Raw genomic sequence first — 14,418 nt, 5'->3', positions numbered from 1 at the left:
CGATTTTTCGCAAAACAAAAAACATTTTTTTTATTTTTTTTTGGTGATTCTCAGCAAAAAATGGTCTTACAAGTTTTTTCGTAAGATGCATATTTTTCGAGATAAACGCGGTTGAACTTTCAAAAAATCGAAAAAGTGCAATTTTTGAACCCGAATAAGTTTTGATTAAAAAATAAACTAGCAATTCTGCTTACTGAATTTGCAAGATCAAGTCAAATTCTATCGGTTTTGATTATTTGCATTGCATTGCTAAAAATTAAGTTTTTATTTGTTAAACAAAGCCATAAACACGTAATGTTTCCCGTGCCCAATGCATGCTTTTTAATGTACCTATTCTACGTAGAAATTGTCTGTATTGCGCCTACTCGTTTGATTTCAAATGAGAAATGCATTGAAAATATCATTCAATCACTATGTGTTTATAGCTTTGTTTAACAATAAAAAATTAATTTTTAGCAATGAAAGTAATCAAACCCGATAGAGTTTGACTTGAACTTTCAAATGCGGTAAGCAGAATTGCTATTTTATTTTTTGAAAGTTCAACCGCGTTCATGTCAAAAACTATGCATCCTACGAAAAAACCTGTAAAAACATTTTTTGACTAGAATGACCCAAAAAAATACAAAAAAATGTTTTGTTTTACAAAAAATTGCTGTTATGTGATTCCTCAAGTTCTTTGTTTATAACAATCTTATCGACATCCGGATCGACTGTTACCCAAAAAATTCGTGTTCTACGGGTCAAAATACATACAAAAACTTGGGTAAGTCTATCTGAATTAAGGAGGCCGTTGTACCCCCACTGGCGACAGGACTAGGTTTTATTGTCCTAATTCCAACGAACTTTACATGCAGTTTAGATACTTTATAAACTAGCCCTTGTAGACTATGTATTTTTTTAATAGTTTATGAATAGTGTCGGTTAGTAATATTTTCTGCTAAATCGCAACCAGAAAAAAGTTACCAACCGACTATATTTTTTTACCTTCAACTGGAAAAAAATACTGAAGGTGACTGATTTATATTATCGGAACTGGTAAAATTGACTAAACCTGATAAATTTTTGACTGTATTTTAAGAAATATAATTTATCCGAAAACCTTTCATGTTTTGTAACAGGTAAAACGATTGAAGTAGAAAACTAAAAAAATTAATTTACAGTAATTATCATATTGTAACAAAAGAGAAATCTTGGCCGACCGCCGTATAACAGTAAACACCTCGAGAATGACGTCATCGAATGATCTAGGCCTCGGCGGAAAGGAGGAGGAACTTCTCGAACGTACGACCCGTAGGCGGAACACGCTGATAGCTAGAGATGGGCGTCGATTGTTCCACAATAACAACTGGGTATAAATACGGGCATATTTGTAAATAAAGTTTAGTCTTAAGCTAAAGTTTGTAAAGTAAACTTGTATAAATAAATAATAAAGTCGTATATAAATACCCGAATGCTCGTTTATTACAATATTAATAGCCGGCCATACTTTCAATCGTCTCGTCTTTATTCATACGACATGCATGATTAGTGGATAGCATAAATTTCTTATTTGAAATATGTACTGATTTCTTGGCATACTGCTACACTACTTACCAAAAGTAAATCTTTGGTAGATGCTCCCGAGGCCAAAGCTAGGTTTAGGATATTATGTATTCGTTTTCTACTATCCATTATATTAATAAAACGATACGATTACGTTGATCCAAAAATGAGTTGTTCTGAAGCTATTTCCTTGTGGCATTTTTATAATCAACTATTTTCAATGGGAAATAAGCCACAATTTTACCAAAAAAAAAATGATTTTATTATATTTGGGCTTCGAAACGTTAATAAAATATTTTTTTGGTAAAATTGTGGCTTATTTCCCATTGAAAAGAGTTGATTCCAAAAATAAGTTATAATGCAAAGTAATACACAATACTTAAAAATATATATTTCAGCTATTCCTCAACTCGGAGCGCACTGACCGATATTCTGTTATTAATACAAATCAAACTATTATATGATTATTGTATGATTTAGAGACATTCTAAACGGTGGAACAGGTTAGGTGCAATAATGATAAGCTTCCCTTTAAAATTTCTTTTTTAAAGAAGTATACCTAAGCAACAAAAATATTAAAAAATGGCAGGTAAATTATTACCAAACGACAAATTCCACCTGTTTTAGGTAGAAAAAAATATCTATTTATCTTGTTTAACCCTTATCCGGGCAAGGTGGGTCCAACGGGCCCGAGACTCCAATTCTTTTATCATAAACTGATAAAAATTTTTTATTGAATTTTATGCATCACTGAATTTGTTTAGAAGTATGTTTCCTTCAACATAGTCATGAGCTATTCGAAATATTCATGAGCTATCCCAAATAGTCATGAGCTATCATGATAAGGAAAGAAGACATACGTGAATGCAAGGACTGCAAGGTAATAGTTAGTGAGACAGTAAGCCAACAACATAAGCTACTTGTTCTGGACATCGAAGTAAAAAGCGAAACTAAACAAAAATATCGAAGAGGGCCACAAAAAATCAAGTGGTGAATGCTAAAAGATGAGAAAGAAGGTCTATTCAGAGAAAGAATAGTAGAGAAAATATTATCTTGGAACATGAAAGGAAGCCCTAATACAATTTGGAGAAAAATGGCCAATATTACTAAAAAGACACCTATTAAAATACTTGGGAAAACGTCAGGAAAGAAGTTCGAGGATAAAGAGACTTGTGGTGGTCAAATGAAGTAGAAGAAAAAATAAAAGAGAAGGGAAAATTATATAAAAAGTGGCAAAAAACCAGATCGGACATAGATCTTCAAAACTATATGGTCGTCAAAAAGGAAGCGAAAGTAGCAGTTACAAAAGCTAAAGCAGAAGCGTATTCAAACCTATACGATCAACTTGATACCAGGGAAGGCGAAGCAAAAATTTATAAAATAGCCAAACAGAGAGCAAAGAAAGCAAGAGATTTTAATCAGATTAGATGTATCCGAGATGAAAACAATAAAATACTAATTCACGAAAAGGATGTCAAAAAGAGATGGAGAAAGTATTTTGACAGTTTATTAAATGAAGAATTTGGCAGACAGGAGTAGATTAGTACCTGTCTACATAACCAAGGGAGACATACAACAATGTACAAACCAGAGGGCTATAAAACTACATGCTTAGCCAGACCATGAAAATATGGGAGAGAGTAATTGATAGACGGATACGTGAAGAAACCAAAATATCCGATAATCAATTTGGATTTTTGCAGGGAAGATCAACAACAGATGCAAATTTCATTGTAAGGCAACTGATGGAAAAATACAGTATCATATGGTATTCATTGATCTTGAGAAAGCATATGATAGAGTTCCTCGGGAGATTCTGTGGTGGAGATATGTATGAGGGAGTAACGACTAGTGTTAGGACAGGTATGGGAGAGACTGATAAATTTCAGGTGAAAGTAGGATTGCACCAAGGCTCGGTGCTTATTCCTTATTAGTTTTGAATTGAAATTAATTATTAGTTTTGAATTGAATTAGCTTTGGTCATCATTTGCATGCATCGAAATACAGCTTTAGTCCCCAAAGAGATAGTAGGATCCTACATAGCATACCTAATTATAACTATACTAAAATGAATCTACTAGAAGATCTAGAAATAAGTAGAGAAATTAAAAGAAATCCTCAAAACTGTGTTAACACTCAGATTCAATTAAATTGTAAATTTGATCCTATCTTTAAGAAATTTATTTAATAATTTTGGTTTAGTATACAGTATACCCAACAATTGCTGTAGGTTTTTTTGAACATTACTTTTTCGGTATTCTTGAGTTTTCTTTCATTGATTACATAAAAGTAGAATATTTGAGATTTGACTTAATCTATTGGTAAAATTGTTAATTTTATAAAATAACAGCTTTCGAACTCTGAACTTGACAAATGAGACTTCTCCTTGGTTTGTTTTCTTCTTCCACACTTGGTCAAACCATAACGGTTTGTTTTTTAAAAGAATTTTGGTAACTTACATACACGTTAACATTTCACTGCAATATTAATAATTGTAATTTTGAAAATTTAACTTTAAAATTTAGTATCTTCACTTAGAATTCATTTAATCAACACATGGCTTTTTAGCCATTTTCAATTTAATTAATTTTTATTTATTATTTACATACCAATATAGAGGGCGCATAAATTATTGGTTCCTTCTTTATCATTTTAATGAATGACAGCGCTCAGCTGTTCACATGAACTCACAATGGTTTGACGCAGCCATGTTGTAATTTTAAACTAAAATAGAATTTGGATGTGATAAACTTTTAATTTTAAGGGTTTTATACCCGATATATGTGGCTTTTGCCCATTATCTTTGATTTATCATGTGAATTTTAACAATTACTCTTCTATGAAGGATTTATAAGAGGACGTAAGTTTTTTCAATCTTTTGTTTATAAAAAGTCTCTTATCTTAAATGTCCTTTTAGGAAGCTCTGATGATGACACGTTATGTCTTGAAAGTGCTTAGCTGATTATTAAAAATTTTTTTTACACACTTTCAATTTCTTTGAGAACATACGCCTGTTTGCCGGTTTGACTTATTAGTTTTGGACCAGATAACAGCGAAACTACAGGGTAGCATTCCATGGTGCCTAATGTATGCTGATGATGTAGTGTTTATAGGAAATAGTGAAAGAGACTTAGAACAAAAACTGGAACAGTGGAGACCAGCTCTGGAGGAAAAAGTTTTAAAATTTAGTAGCACAAAACAGAGTATTTGCAATGTTCATTTAAAGATGGAGTTACTACAAATAAAATGGTATCTTTGGCTGGTGAAATGATTGTGAAAAGCAATAATTTTAAGTACCTAGGATCGGTATTACAGAGTAATGGAGAAATAGATGGAGATACGTGCAGTAGAATTAGGGCTGGATGGATGAAGTGGAAAGAAGCGAGTGGTGTGTTGTTTGACAGAAAAATTCCAATGAAGCTGAAGGGAAAATTCTATAAAACAGCCATAAGACCGGCTATGATGTAAGGAACTGAATGTTGGGCAGTGAAAAAGAAAGAGGAACAATGAATGCATGTGGCGGAAATGAGAATGCTTAGATGGATGAGTGGAGTAACAAAGAAGGATAAAATTAGAAATGAGTATATTAGGGGAAGTCTAGGTGTGGCACCAATTGATGCCAAAATGAGAGAGCATAGGTTAAGATGGTTTGGTCATGTTCAACGTCGAGACGTTAGTCACCCAATACGAAGAATAGCTGAAGTGCAGATTCCTGGAAGGAGTAGGAGAGGAAGACCAAAGAAGACCTGGGGAAAGACGATAAGGCAGGACATGTTGGTAAAGGGGATTAACATTGATATGACCCAAGCTAGAATTGTATGGAGAAGCGCAATTAGGGAAGCCGACCCCGCATAACGATAAGGCAAAGAGAATGATGATGATTGTGACTGATAGCTTAGGGGTACAGAGCATTTTACGCTTGTTCATGAAACCAGACCTTGCTATTTCAATGCGTCTTCTTATTTCTTTTGAGTGGTCCAGCTGACTATTTAGCTCTCTGCAGGTATATGAAGCTTTGAGAACTCTGAAGAGTGATACCATTTATTAGGATGTTATGTGTGATTTGTTCATGGGGGTTCTTGTGGAATACCATGATCTTGCTTTTGTAAAAGCTAATGTCCAAGACCAGCCTGTGACTTAAAGTAGAGCAGATAAAAATAAGCAAATATATCAAAATCAATTACCTGCATCAATATCGTCCTGCAAAGTTCTTGCTAGCAATGGGACAGCAGGAAATAACCTCAACGTTTCCTTTACTACTCTTTCTAAATATTTCATTTGTGGTAGATCATCAGGAAAAACTCTTCTATCTGGTCCCAAAATATCAATTAACTCTTCAAAAACTTTTTGCTGCAAAAACGAACAAATTTAAATGTTGAAATTTAAACTTAATGAATACTTCCCCAATGAATCTATCCCCAAAATGATTTTATTCTAAATCTAGGATTTTACCCAAAGTGATCGAAAGTAGAACCGAAAGTCGATATCTGAACTCTTCGTGTAATTTTGCGTCGATTGATATACCAGAGATTGATATACCAGGGAGTTTTATCACCATGTTGTACACCTAGTAGGTAGAGATGGTAAAAACCTACCGGTTATACCCGAAAACCGGTTCTTTTCTCCGCAATAATCGGCTTTACTGGTTGTTTTCTTTTTGTCCTGGTATTAACCAGTTTTCTGTTTTTAAAGTATTAACCGGTGAAAAACCGGATAAGTTAACTCTGGAAAAAATAATTAATTTAGAGAGAAAATGGGGAAGTTGTTTTTTACATTATGAGGTGGACGTCCATAATGCAAAAAGTTTCAAAAGTTATGCATCACATAAAATTATACGCATTTTTATAGTAGATTTTTTCGTGAACAGATTAACGGATTCCGCTAATTTCTTTTTATTATTTTAGATTTCTCTTTGGGATTTACACAGTTGGGCAAAGGTATACTCAAATTTCCTTTTTGTACCTACACCGGATGGAAGAAAAGAAATGGTTTTCTTATGTTACGTTTGAGATACCCTGTACACCGAGAGAACAATTTCTTTTCTCCTAAAACACCGATTTCTTTGAGCAATATTTCTTAAAAGTTAACATATCCTATCAACTTAAACATACCGGTTCACATATAAAGAAACGAGTTTTTTAAACACAACTCAATAATTTTTTACAGATAGTTTCTTCAATACTAAGAAATGCATTAATGGTTACATTTAATTTTTTTATCCTAAAGTTTTTATTTCTTAAATTGAAAACTACAAATATTTTGCAGTATAAGAAATATAATGTTAAGTTAATCCATATTTATATTTGTGAACAAGAAATCTTCTTGCAATCAAATAAATATTTTAAACCACAAGAAATAATTCTTCAGAAATACCCTCTGTAGTAACTGTGGTTATAAAATAAAAACTTTGTCATTAATGCCGAAATGTTACTTGCAAAGAGATTTTCTTCCACAAAAGAATTGCGCAGATTAACTATTTATAATTTAGTCGTCAGTGTTTGTCAAGATGGCGTGATATGTTCATGTTCATATAGATGGATTTTAGATTTATTGGTGTTCTTTAAAAATTAACGGATATTTTGAAGGTACGTACATATATAGGTATTAAATAAAAGTAAATTGAGTAATTTAAGATGTAATAATAATATTGTTGCGTATCAGAATGGTTAAAAAAGAAACATAATAGTATCTTTATATGCTTTTTAGGTATAATGATGGACGACTCTGAAATAAAGGAGCTTATTATTCTAACTGGGAAATATGCCACAATTTAAAGCTGGGACAGAATGATATAATACATAGCTTCAGAACAATATTAAGAAAGGAGTTATTAACCAACTGCGGGGCCTTCCAGAAATGGTAGAACTTCATACGTGTAAGTACCTTTCTAAAAATGTGTATACTTATGTATCAACTATAATAGGTTTCTTGAATATATCGTCTTCTATAAAAATATACAATAAAACGCTATATCAAACATGGCGGGTGCAACGCTGAGGATTTTTTCTGTTAATTTATTTGAGATAAAGGAATCGGTTAGTCTAAAAGAAATATATGTTTATGGTTAAAAAATGTTATTGCCGAAAACCGTGAATTAGTTAATATGTATTAAATGACTTAGATGTAAACTAATAATACTTTCCCGTAATAAAATTTCTTAATGATTAGGTATGCTGTCTCTTTTAGATTATAAAAATTAAGAAAACTACATATTATTATGTCTGCTTCAATGTTTTACATTGGTTGTATTTTCCCTCTTGTTTTAGCTGAACAATGATTATTGTGTGACTTAATATTATACAGATAAATATATAATTAATATTTCATTAACAAAAACAAAAAAATAAACAAAGATGTGTAGGTTAAATAATGCCATGTTTGAACTAAATATGGTTGATTATTATTAGTATTAATAGTTCTTATGTGGGGCCGTGTTTGTGTTTTTTTTTGTATTTCCTAAATTTGTCAAAATAAATATCTATATCTTTATAAAAAAATTTTTATTAAAGTAAGTTTACTCTTTCTACATAACGATTTTGTTTTAGTGAATTGCTGATATACAAAGTGCTATTAACAAATGAAGGAAAATTTAAGGAAGTTGGATTTGCCTCTCCATCCTTTTATTGTTGTGTAGAAGCTAGTGATTTAAGAGTGGAGAAAATATTTGTATGTAATAATAACGTTTTATATCTTGTTTTATTAATAAATAATGATTTTACCTTAACACAATGATTTATTTCGCCGCATGTAATATCACTTTATTTTCAAGAAATATTAACTTAACTCTTAATATACGTTTATCTCTGCGAAATATATTTCTTAACATTAAATACATTAATTATTAATAGGTAGTAAAATAATAATATTCCTTACTAAGAAATATTATTGCTCAGAAAGAATAGTTTTGTAATGTGTAAAAAATATATTTTTATGACTAATAAAATTAATTAACATCAAGTGTAATTTCTTTCTGATAAATGGGTTTGAAGTTTGCCAGAAAGTGATAGTTCAATCATGTTTAAGATATATTTCTTTGGCTATAGTAGAATTTATTTGAAATATTTTAGAAAATTATATCTTACATACGAAGATATATTTCTTAGGCAATATGCCAAGTCGATCTTTCTTAAATATTAATAAAGTTTCTTTATGTCAAGAATTTTTTTCTCTCGGTGTAGGGAGGACAAGGTGCTAGTGTGAGTATGCCTCAAAATCGTATTGTAGTTTGGTTTTGTGAACATTTTGATTTTTGAATTTTCCTGATATCTTTAGAAACAAAAAAATGGATGGATTTATTCTTGTACATGTGTTTTATAACTTTATCCAAAGTTTAAGACACCTTGTAGGGAGAAAAAGTTCGGTATATACCAAAATTAGGTTGTAGTCTCATATTTTGTGAACATTTCGTTTTTTCTTTAGATTCTGCGATATCTTTAATAACAAAGAAACTAGACGGATTTACTCTTTAATATGTGCTTTAATTGACGCCATACGATACGTGAGGAGGCTATGTCTTAACATACCACTAAGATGAATTTATTTCCTATATCTTGTGCGAAAGGAACAGAGTATTCAAAGAAAGAAAATCTGTGTAATAGACCTCCTGCTATTTAAAGAACCTCCACGTAAACATCAAATCCTTACTTACTCTCAAGGAAATTCCACGTCCAAACATCACAGAGCATCCATTAAACAATCCTGTCTGTCTTATATTGAGCTGTGCATACCGATGACTTTGTCAACAGATAATTCTTAAGGTGTCCACCAAATTTGTTAACGTTATATGCCTTTCTGTTTTTGAAGGGTTGTTAACTGTTATTTTTTAATGTTAATTTAGTTGTTACTCAGTTAAAATACGTCATGTTAAAAAATAAACCCGTCTATTTTCTTTGTTTTTAAATATATCAGAGACTTTAAAAAACAAAATGCTTACAAAACATAAGACTTCAATGCGTTTTCGATGTATACCTACACTTATACCTTGTCCTGCCTACAGAGATTCTCCAACTTAACATTAGACAAACGTATCTTTTCTTCCTCAAAGTAATAATAATAATAATGAAAACGATATGTATAAATATCTTGGAGTAAAGCAAGCGCGGAAAATTGACAATAAGCAAATGAGATAACTGCAGAGTTTATACGAAAGGTAAAACAGCTGCTTCGTTCAGACCTTAACAGTAGAAATTTGTTTAAGACACTAAACACCTACGCAGGTTCCGCGCTTAGCCATTCGTTTGGAATTGTTAAGTGGACAAAAACGGACATAGAGAATCTTCAGCGAAAAGAAAGAATACACCTCACAAAAGCACAAAGACACCATCCTAAAAGTGCGGTAGAAAGAACGACATTTCCACGGAATCTACGAGGAAGAGGACTTATGGATATAGGTGAGCAATTAGATAAACAAATTGCTAATTTAAGAACTTATTTTCAGATGCAAGCTGAGACATCTACTCTACATAGCGCTATATGCGCAGTAGATGACACAACACAGATCAAACTGAGGGAACCAGAAATGCGCATAAACTACCTCACTAAAACGAAAAAATGCGCACATGGATGGGTAAACCTCTACACGGGCGATATCCCAATGAGGGCAGCCTAGACTATGTCGACAATACAGCGTCGAACTATTGGTTGACATCAGGAAAGATGTTCCCTGAAACGGAGGGTTCATTACCGGCCACTCAGGATCAGGTTATAGCAACCAGAAATTACCTGAAATATATCGTCAAAGACCTCAGGTTAAAAACGACAGATTCCGATATGGACGTCAACCATAAAAACCATCCAACATATTACAGGGGGCTGACAGGAATTTGCTGCAACTGAATACAAGGAACGATATGACGCAGTGTGAAAATCCTTTATCAGGATATAGCTATCAAGCTGGGACTTCTCCAAACGGACCATCTCCCATATTATCAATACGTCCCTGAGAGTATGCTTGAGGATGTAAACTACAAGCTATACTGGGACCTCACTGTGCTCACAGACCAAACAGTGGCACGTAATAGACCAGATTTCGTACTAGTTAATAAATTAACCAGACAAACAACACAAATTGATGTGGCGATATCTAACAAAAATAATCTACGTAGTAAATTTACTGAAAAGATCGCCAAGTACAGAGATCTGGAAATTCAAATACGAAGGCAATGGAGAATGCAAAGTACCCAGACGATAACTATTGTTATGTATACTACTGGAGTCATTACGAAGAACCTCCTCGAAAGCGTAAAAAGGCTGGGTCTGGGTCTAAATGAACATCTTTACAAGACCATGCAGAAAGCTGTACTACTCGCAACGGCCAGATGTGTACGAAAATTTTTGGGAGATACACCTGCATACCAAGTCACTTAGGGCTCGATAACATGGAAAGAGCCCCACCAGAGCTCAATCCTTTTGATACCGTAGGTATCTGGGATAAGTGAATTTTCCCGGTTAGAGGGAGTGTGGGCCGTGTGGCTAAATCTGGATAACGAAACGTTCTGGACGAAACGTTACCAGAGCCCAATCCTTTTGATACCGTAGGTATCTGGGATGAGTCAATTTTCCCCTTAGAGGGAGTGTGAGCCGTATGGCTAAATATGGATATTTATTCATCCTTTAAAACATACAATGTATAGGATATGTCATTAGTTTTACGAACAAACAAAAAATAAAATTAATACATTTATAAATTTTATAAACACTTTAAGGTAGATAGAATTGATAACATTTAGGTAATATTTCTGTCCGAAACAAACTCTTTCGCAGTATAATAACATTTGGTAATCAATAAGCTTTTAATGGATTTCTTAAAGAAATATTTATTAATTGTTCTATATTTTTTTGGTAAAACGTTAAACAATCTAATGCTCATATACCTACTTTACTGACATTTCAAATTTACTCGATCTATGACCAGGTACACTCAGCGAGTCACCAACTCGCCTTGGTGAATTCTGAAAATATAAATACATGGAAAACTTAAAATATTATTCTTACTAAATATGGGCTTAGAGCTCTCAAGAGGTCTAATTCCAAACATTTTTTGTATTATACGTTTTTGTGTTATAAATATTCTGTCACTGTTGACTGAATTCCCTCATAAAACTATGTTGCAACAATGTCTACTATAAACAAAGCTATAGTATACATTTAAGCGCAGAGATGGGCATAATATTTTTAATACGGGATAAATGCGTAGTACGACTTATTAACCCCTTCGGTACGGTGATGCACCCGTGTGCATCAAGCTTGCCTGTCCGCTCAGTACGGTGATGCACACGGGTGCATCATGACTTTTCGTTCGCCATAAGGCAGTACCACCATCTTCATCATATTTCAGGTATTTTTGTTCTGTCCGAATTACCTTATTCAAACAGAATTGGAGAAAGTTAAACAAGAAAACCAAACTAAACACAAGGAGAAGGAAGAAATGAAAAAAGAACTAAACGATATGAAAATACGTGTACAAAGACTAGAAAAAGAAAGGAAAGTAAATATTGTTGTAATACAAGGCTTGCCAATAGATACAATCGATAGAAATACATTGAAACAAACTGTAGGAAACTTCATGGAAAAAGAAATGAATATCAATGTTCAAATCGAAGAAGTTATCAAACTGGGAGAAAAAACATGTTTGATCAAACTACAGAACAAGTTTGATAAAGAAAAGATCATGCAAAATAAAGCTAAACTAAAACACATAAAAGGCAATAAAGTATGTATAAATAATGACATAACAAAAGAAGAACTACAAACACAGAAAAAAATAAGACAAGTCGCAAATGAAGAAATTAATAAGGGTAAAAGTGTTACAATAAAATATAATAAATTAACAATGGATGGAAAAACACACAAATGGAATCGATACAGCAACCAGCTAGAAGAAGACAAGAGAAATCCAAAAAACTAACAGAAGATGAAAACACACAAACAAAAGCACAAATCACGACAAACAAGGCACAGAAAAAGGAATTGAGCAAGGACGAAAATAGAAATAGAGCAAAAACGAAAGATAAACATGAAATAGGTATAAGAGAGAGCATATTTATAAGTGCATGGAATGTAAGAACCCTACACGAAACCGGCAAATTGGAGCAGGTGAGCCAAGAGATTGATAAGTACAAATTAGACATTGTCGGACTAAGCGAAACAAGATGGAATGGTAGTGGATCAACCTGAGTAGGTGACCAACAACTAATGATATATTCTGGGAACACGGATGTAAATGACAAACACGAAAAGGGAGTGACAATACTGCTAGCCCAAAAGGGGAGAAAGGCTCTAGTAGAGTGGGAACCAGTGTCAGAAAGGATTATTTGGGCGAGACTGAAGGCAAGATATTATAACATAATAGTAATAAATGTATATGCTCCCACAAATAAAAACGACGAAAATGAGAAGGAAGAATTTAAGAGCAACTACAAACAACGTTTAATAAGATTAATAATAAATATAGAAGAGATATAAAAATAGTAATCGGAGACTTTAATGCAAAAATAGGAAATGATAATAAAGGACATGAACATGTGATGGGAAAGGAGGGAATCGGAGAGAGAAACGACAATGGAAATCGATTAATCGAATTTTGTGAGCAAAATGAACTTTTAATAGGCGGAAGCATCTTTAAACATAAGCGGATACATAAGGAAACATGGAAATCACCGGGAGGGAGATACAAGAATCAAATAGACCACATAATAATTGAATATAAATGAAGAAGCTGGCTGCAAGATGTCAGGAGCTTAAGAGGTGCTGATGTGGGATCAGACCACATGCTAATCAAAGCGAGACTAAAAATGAAATTAGCCAGAGATAAAAACCAAAAAATCAGCAGAAGGAACAAGTACAACGTTGATGCCCTAAAACAAGAATGTATAAGAAATAAATTCAGTGAGAAACTGGCAATTAACCGAACAGTATCACAACAAACTGGAGAGTCAGTCGAAGAAATATGGAAATATTTTAAAGAAGTGATGATGAATACAGCAAAAGAAACAATCGGATTAAAAAGGAGACAAAATAAAAAATGGATTACCAAAGACACTCTACTACTGATAGAAGAAAAAAAAATCAAAGAAGAAATTCTACAAAAGGAAGGATCGGAAGAAGAGAGGGCACTTGAAAGGAAATACAAGGCAAAAAACGCAGAAGTAAAAAAACAAGCCAGAAAAGATAAAAGAAACTATAAAAAATGAGATGCTAAATATATCAGAAGAAACAGCGAAAGGAAACGACTTACGAACACAATATACAATCATACGAAACTTAACAGGAAAAGCACAACGAAATATACGAGCAGTAAAGGATAAACAAGGAAATAGAATAAAAAATGAGAAATAAATAATACAAAGATGGAAGGAATACTTCGAAGAGATGTATGCTAAGCCTGAAATAACTCAAATCATAGAAGATGAAGTAGAATCACCAGAGCTAGAAGTGAATATTGGAGAAATTACAATGGAAGAAATTGGAAACACCCTAAAACTACTAAAAAATGGCAAAGCCGCAGGAATCGACAATATACCCATTGACATAATAAAAGCAGACACCGAGCAGTCAGTAGAGATGCTACATACACTTTTGAATAAAATATGGACGGACGAAGAATTGCCAAAGGAGTGGACAGAGGGATTGATTATAAAAATACCCAAAAAAGGAGACCTGAACAAATGCAACAATTGGCGTGCAATAACACTACTAAGTGCCACATCCAAAGTGCTGACCAAAATCATTTTGGAAAGATTGAAGCCGGAACTAGATAAAAAACTGAGAAACAACCAAGCAGGCTTCCGTTCCAACCATTCCACTATTGATCACATTTGCACCCTTAGAATTATCTTGGAACAAACAGATGAATGGAATAAAGATATAGATGTGAGT

General features: G+C 33.0%; 1 protein-coding gene across 1 annotated transcript in view; it reads right to left on the bottom strand.

The window, feature by feature from the left end:
* LOC126882332 (cytochrome P450 4C1-like) overlaps window positions 1-14,418 on the bottom strand; it is a 271,597-nt gene that overhangs the window by 39,324 nt on the left and 217,855 nt on the right. Inside the window, exon 10 of the mRNA XM_050647208.1 lies at window positions 5,727-5,892. Within this exon, the coding sequence (XP_050503165.1) occupies window positions 5,727-5,892 (166 nt within the window). The remainder of the gene's footprint in view (window positions 1-5,726; window positions 5,893-14,418) is intronic.

This window comes from Diabrotica virgifera, chromosome 3 (assembly GCF_917563875.1).
Source record: "Diabrotica virgifera virgifera chromosome 3, PGI_DIABVI_V3a".
Lineage (NCBI taxonomy): Eukaryota > Metazoa > Arthropoda > Insecta > Coleoptera > Chrysomelidae > Diabrotica > Diabrotica virgifera.
The sequence above is the reverse complement of the archived record's forward strand: the minus strand, read 5'-3'. Positions and strand labels throughout refer to the sequence as shown.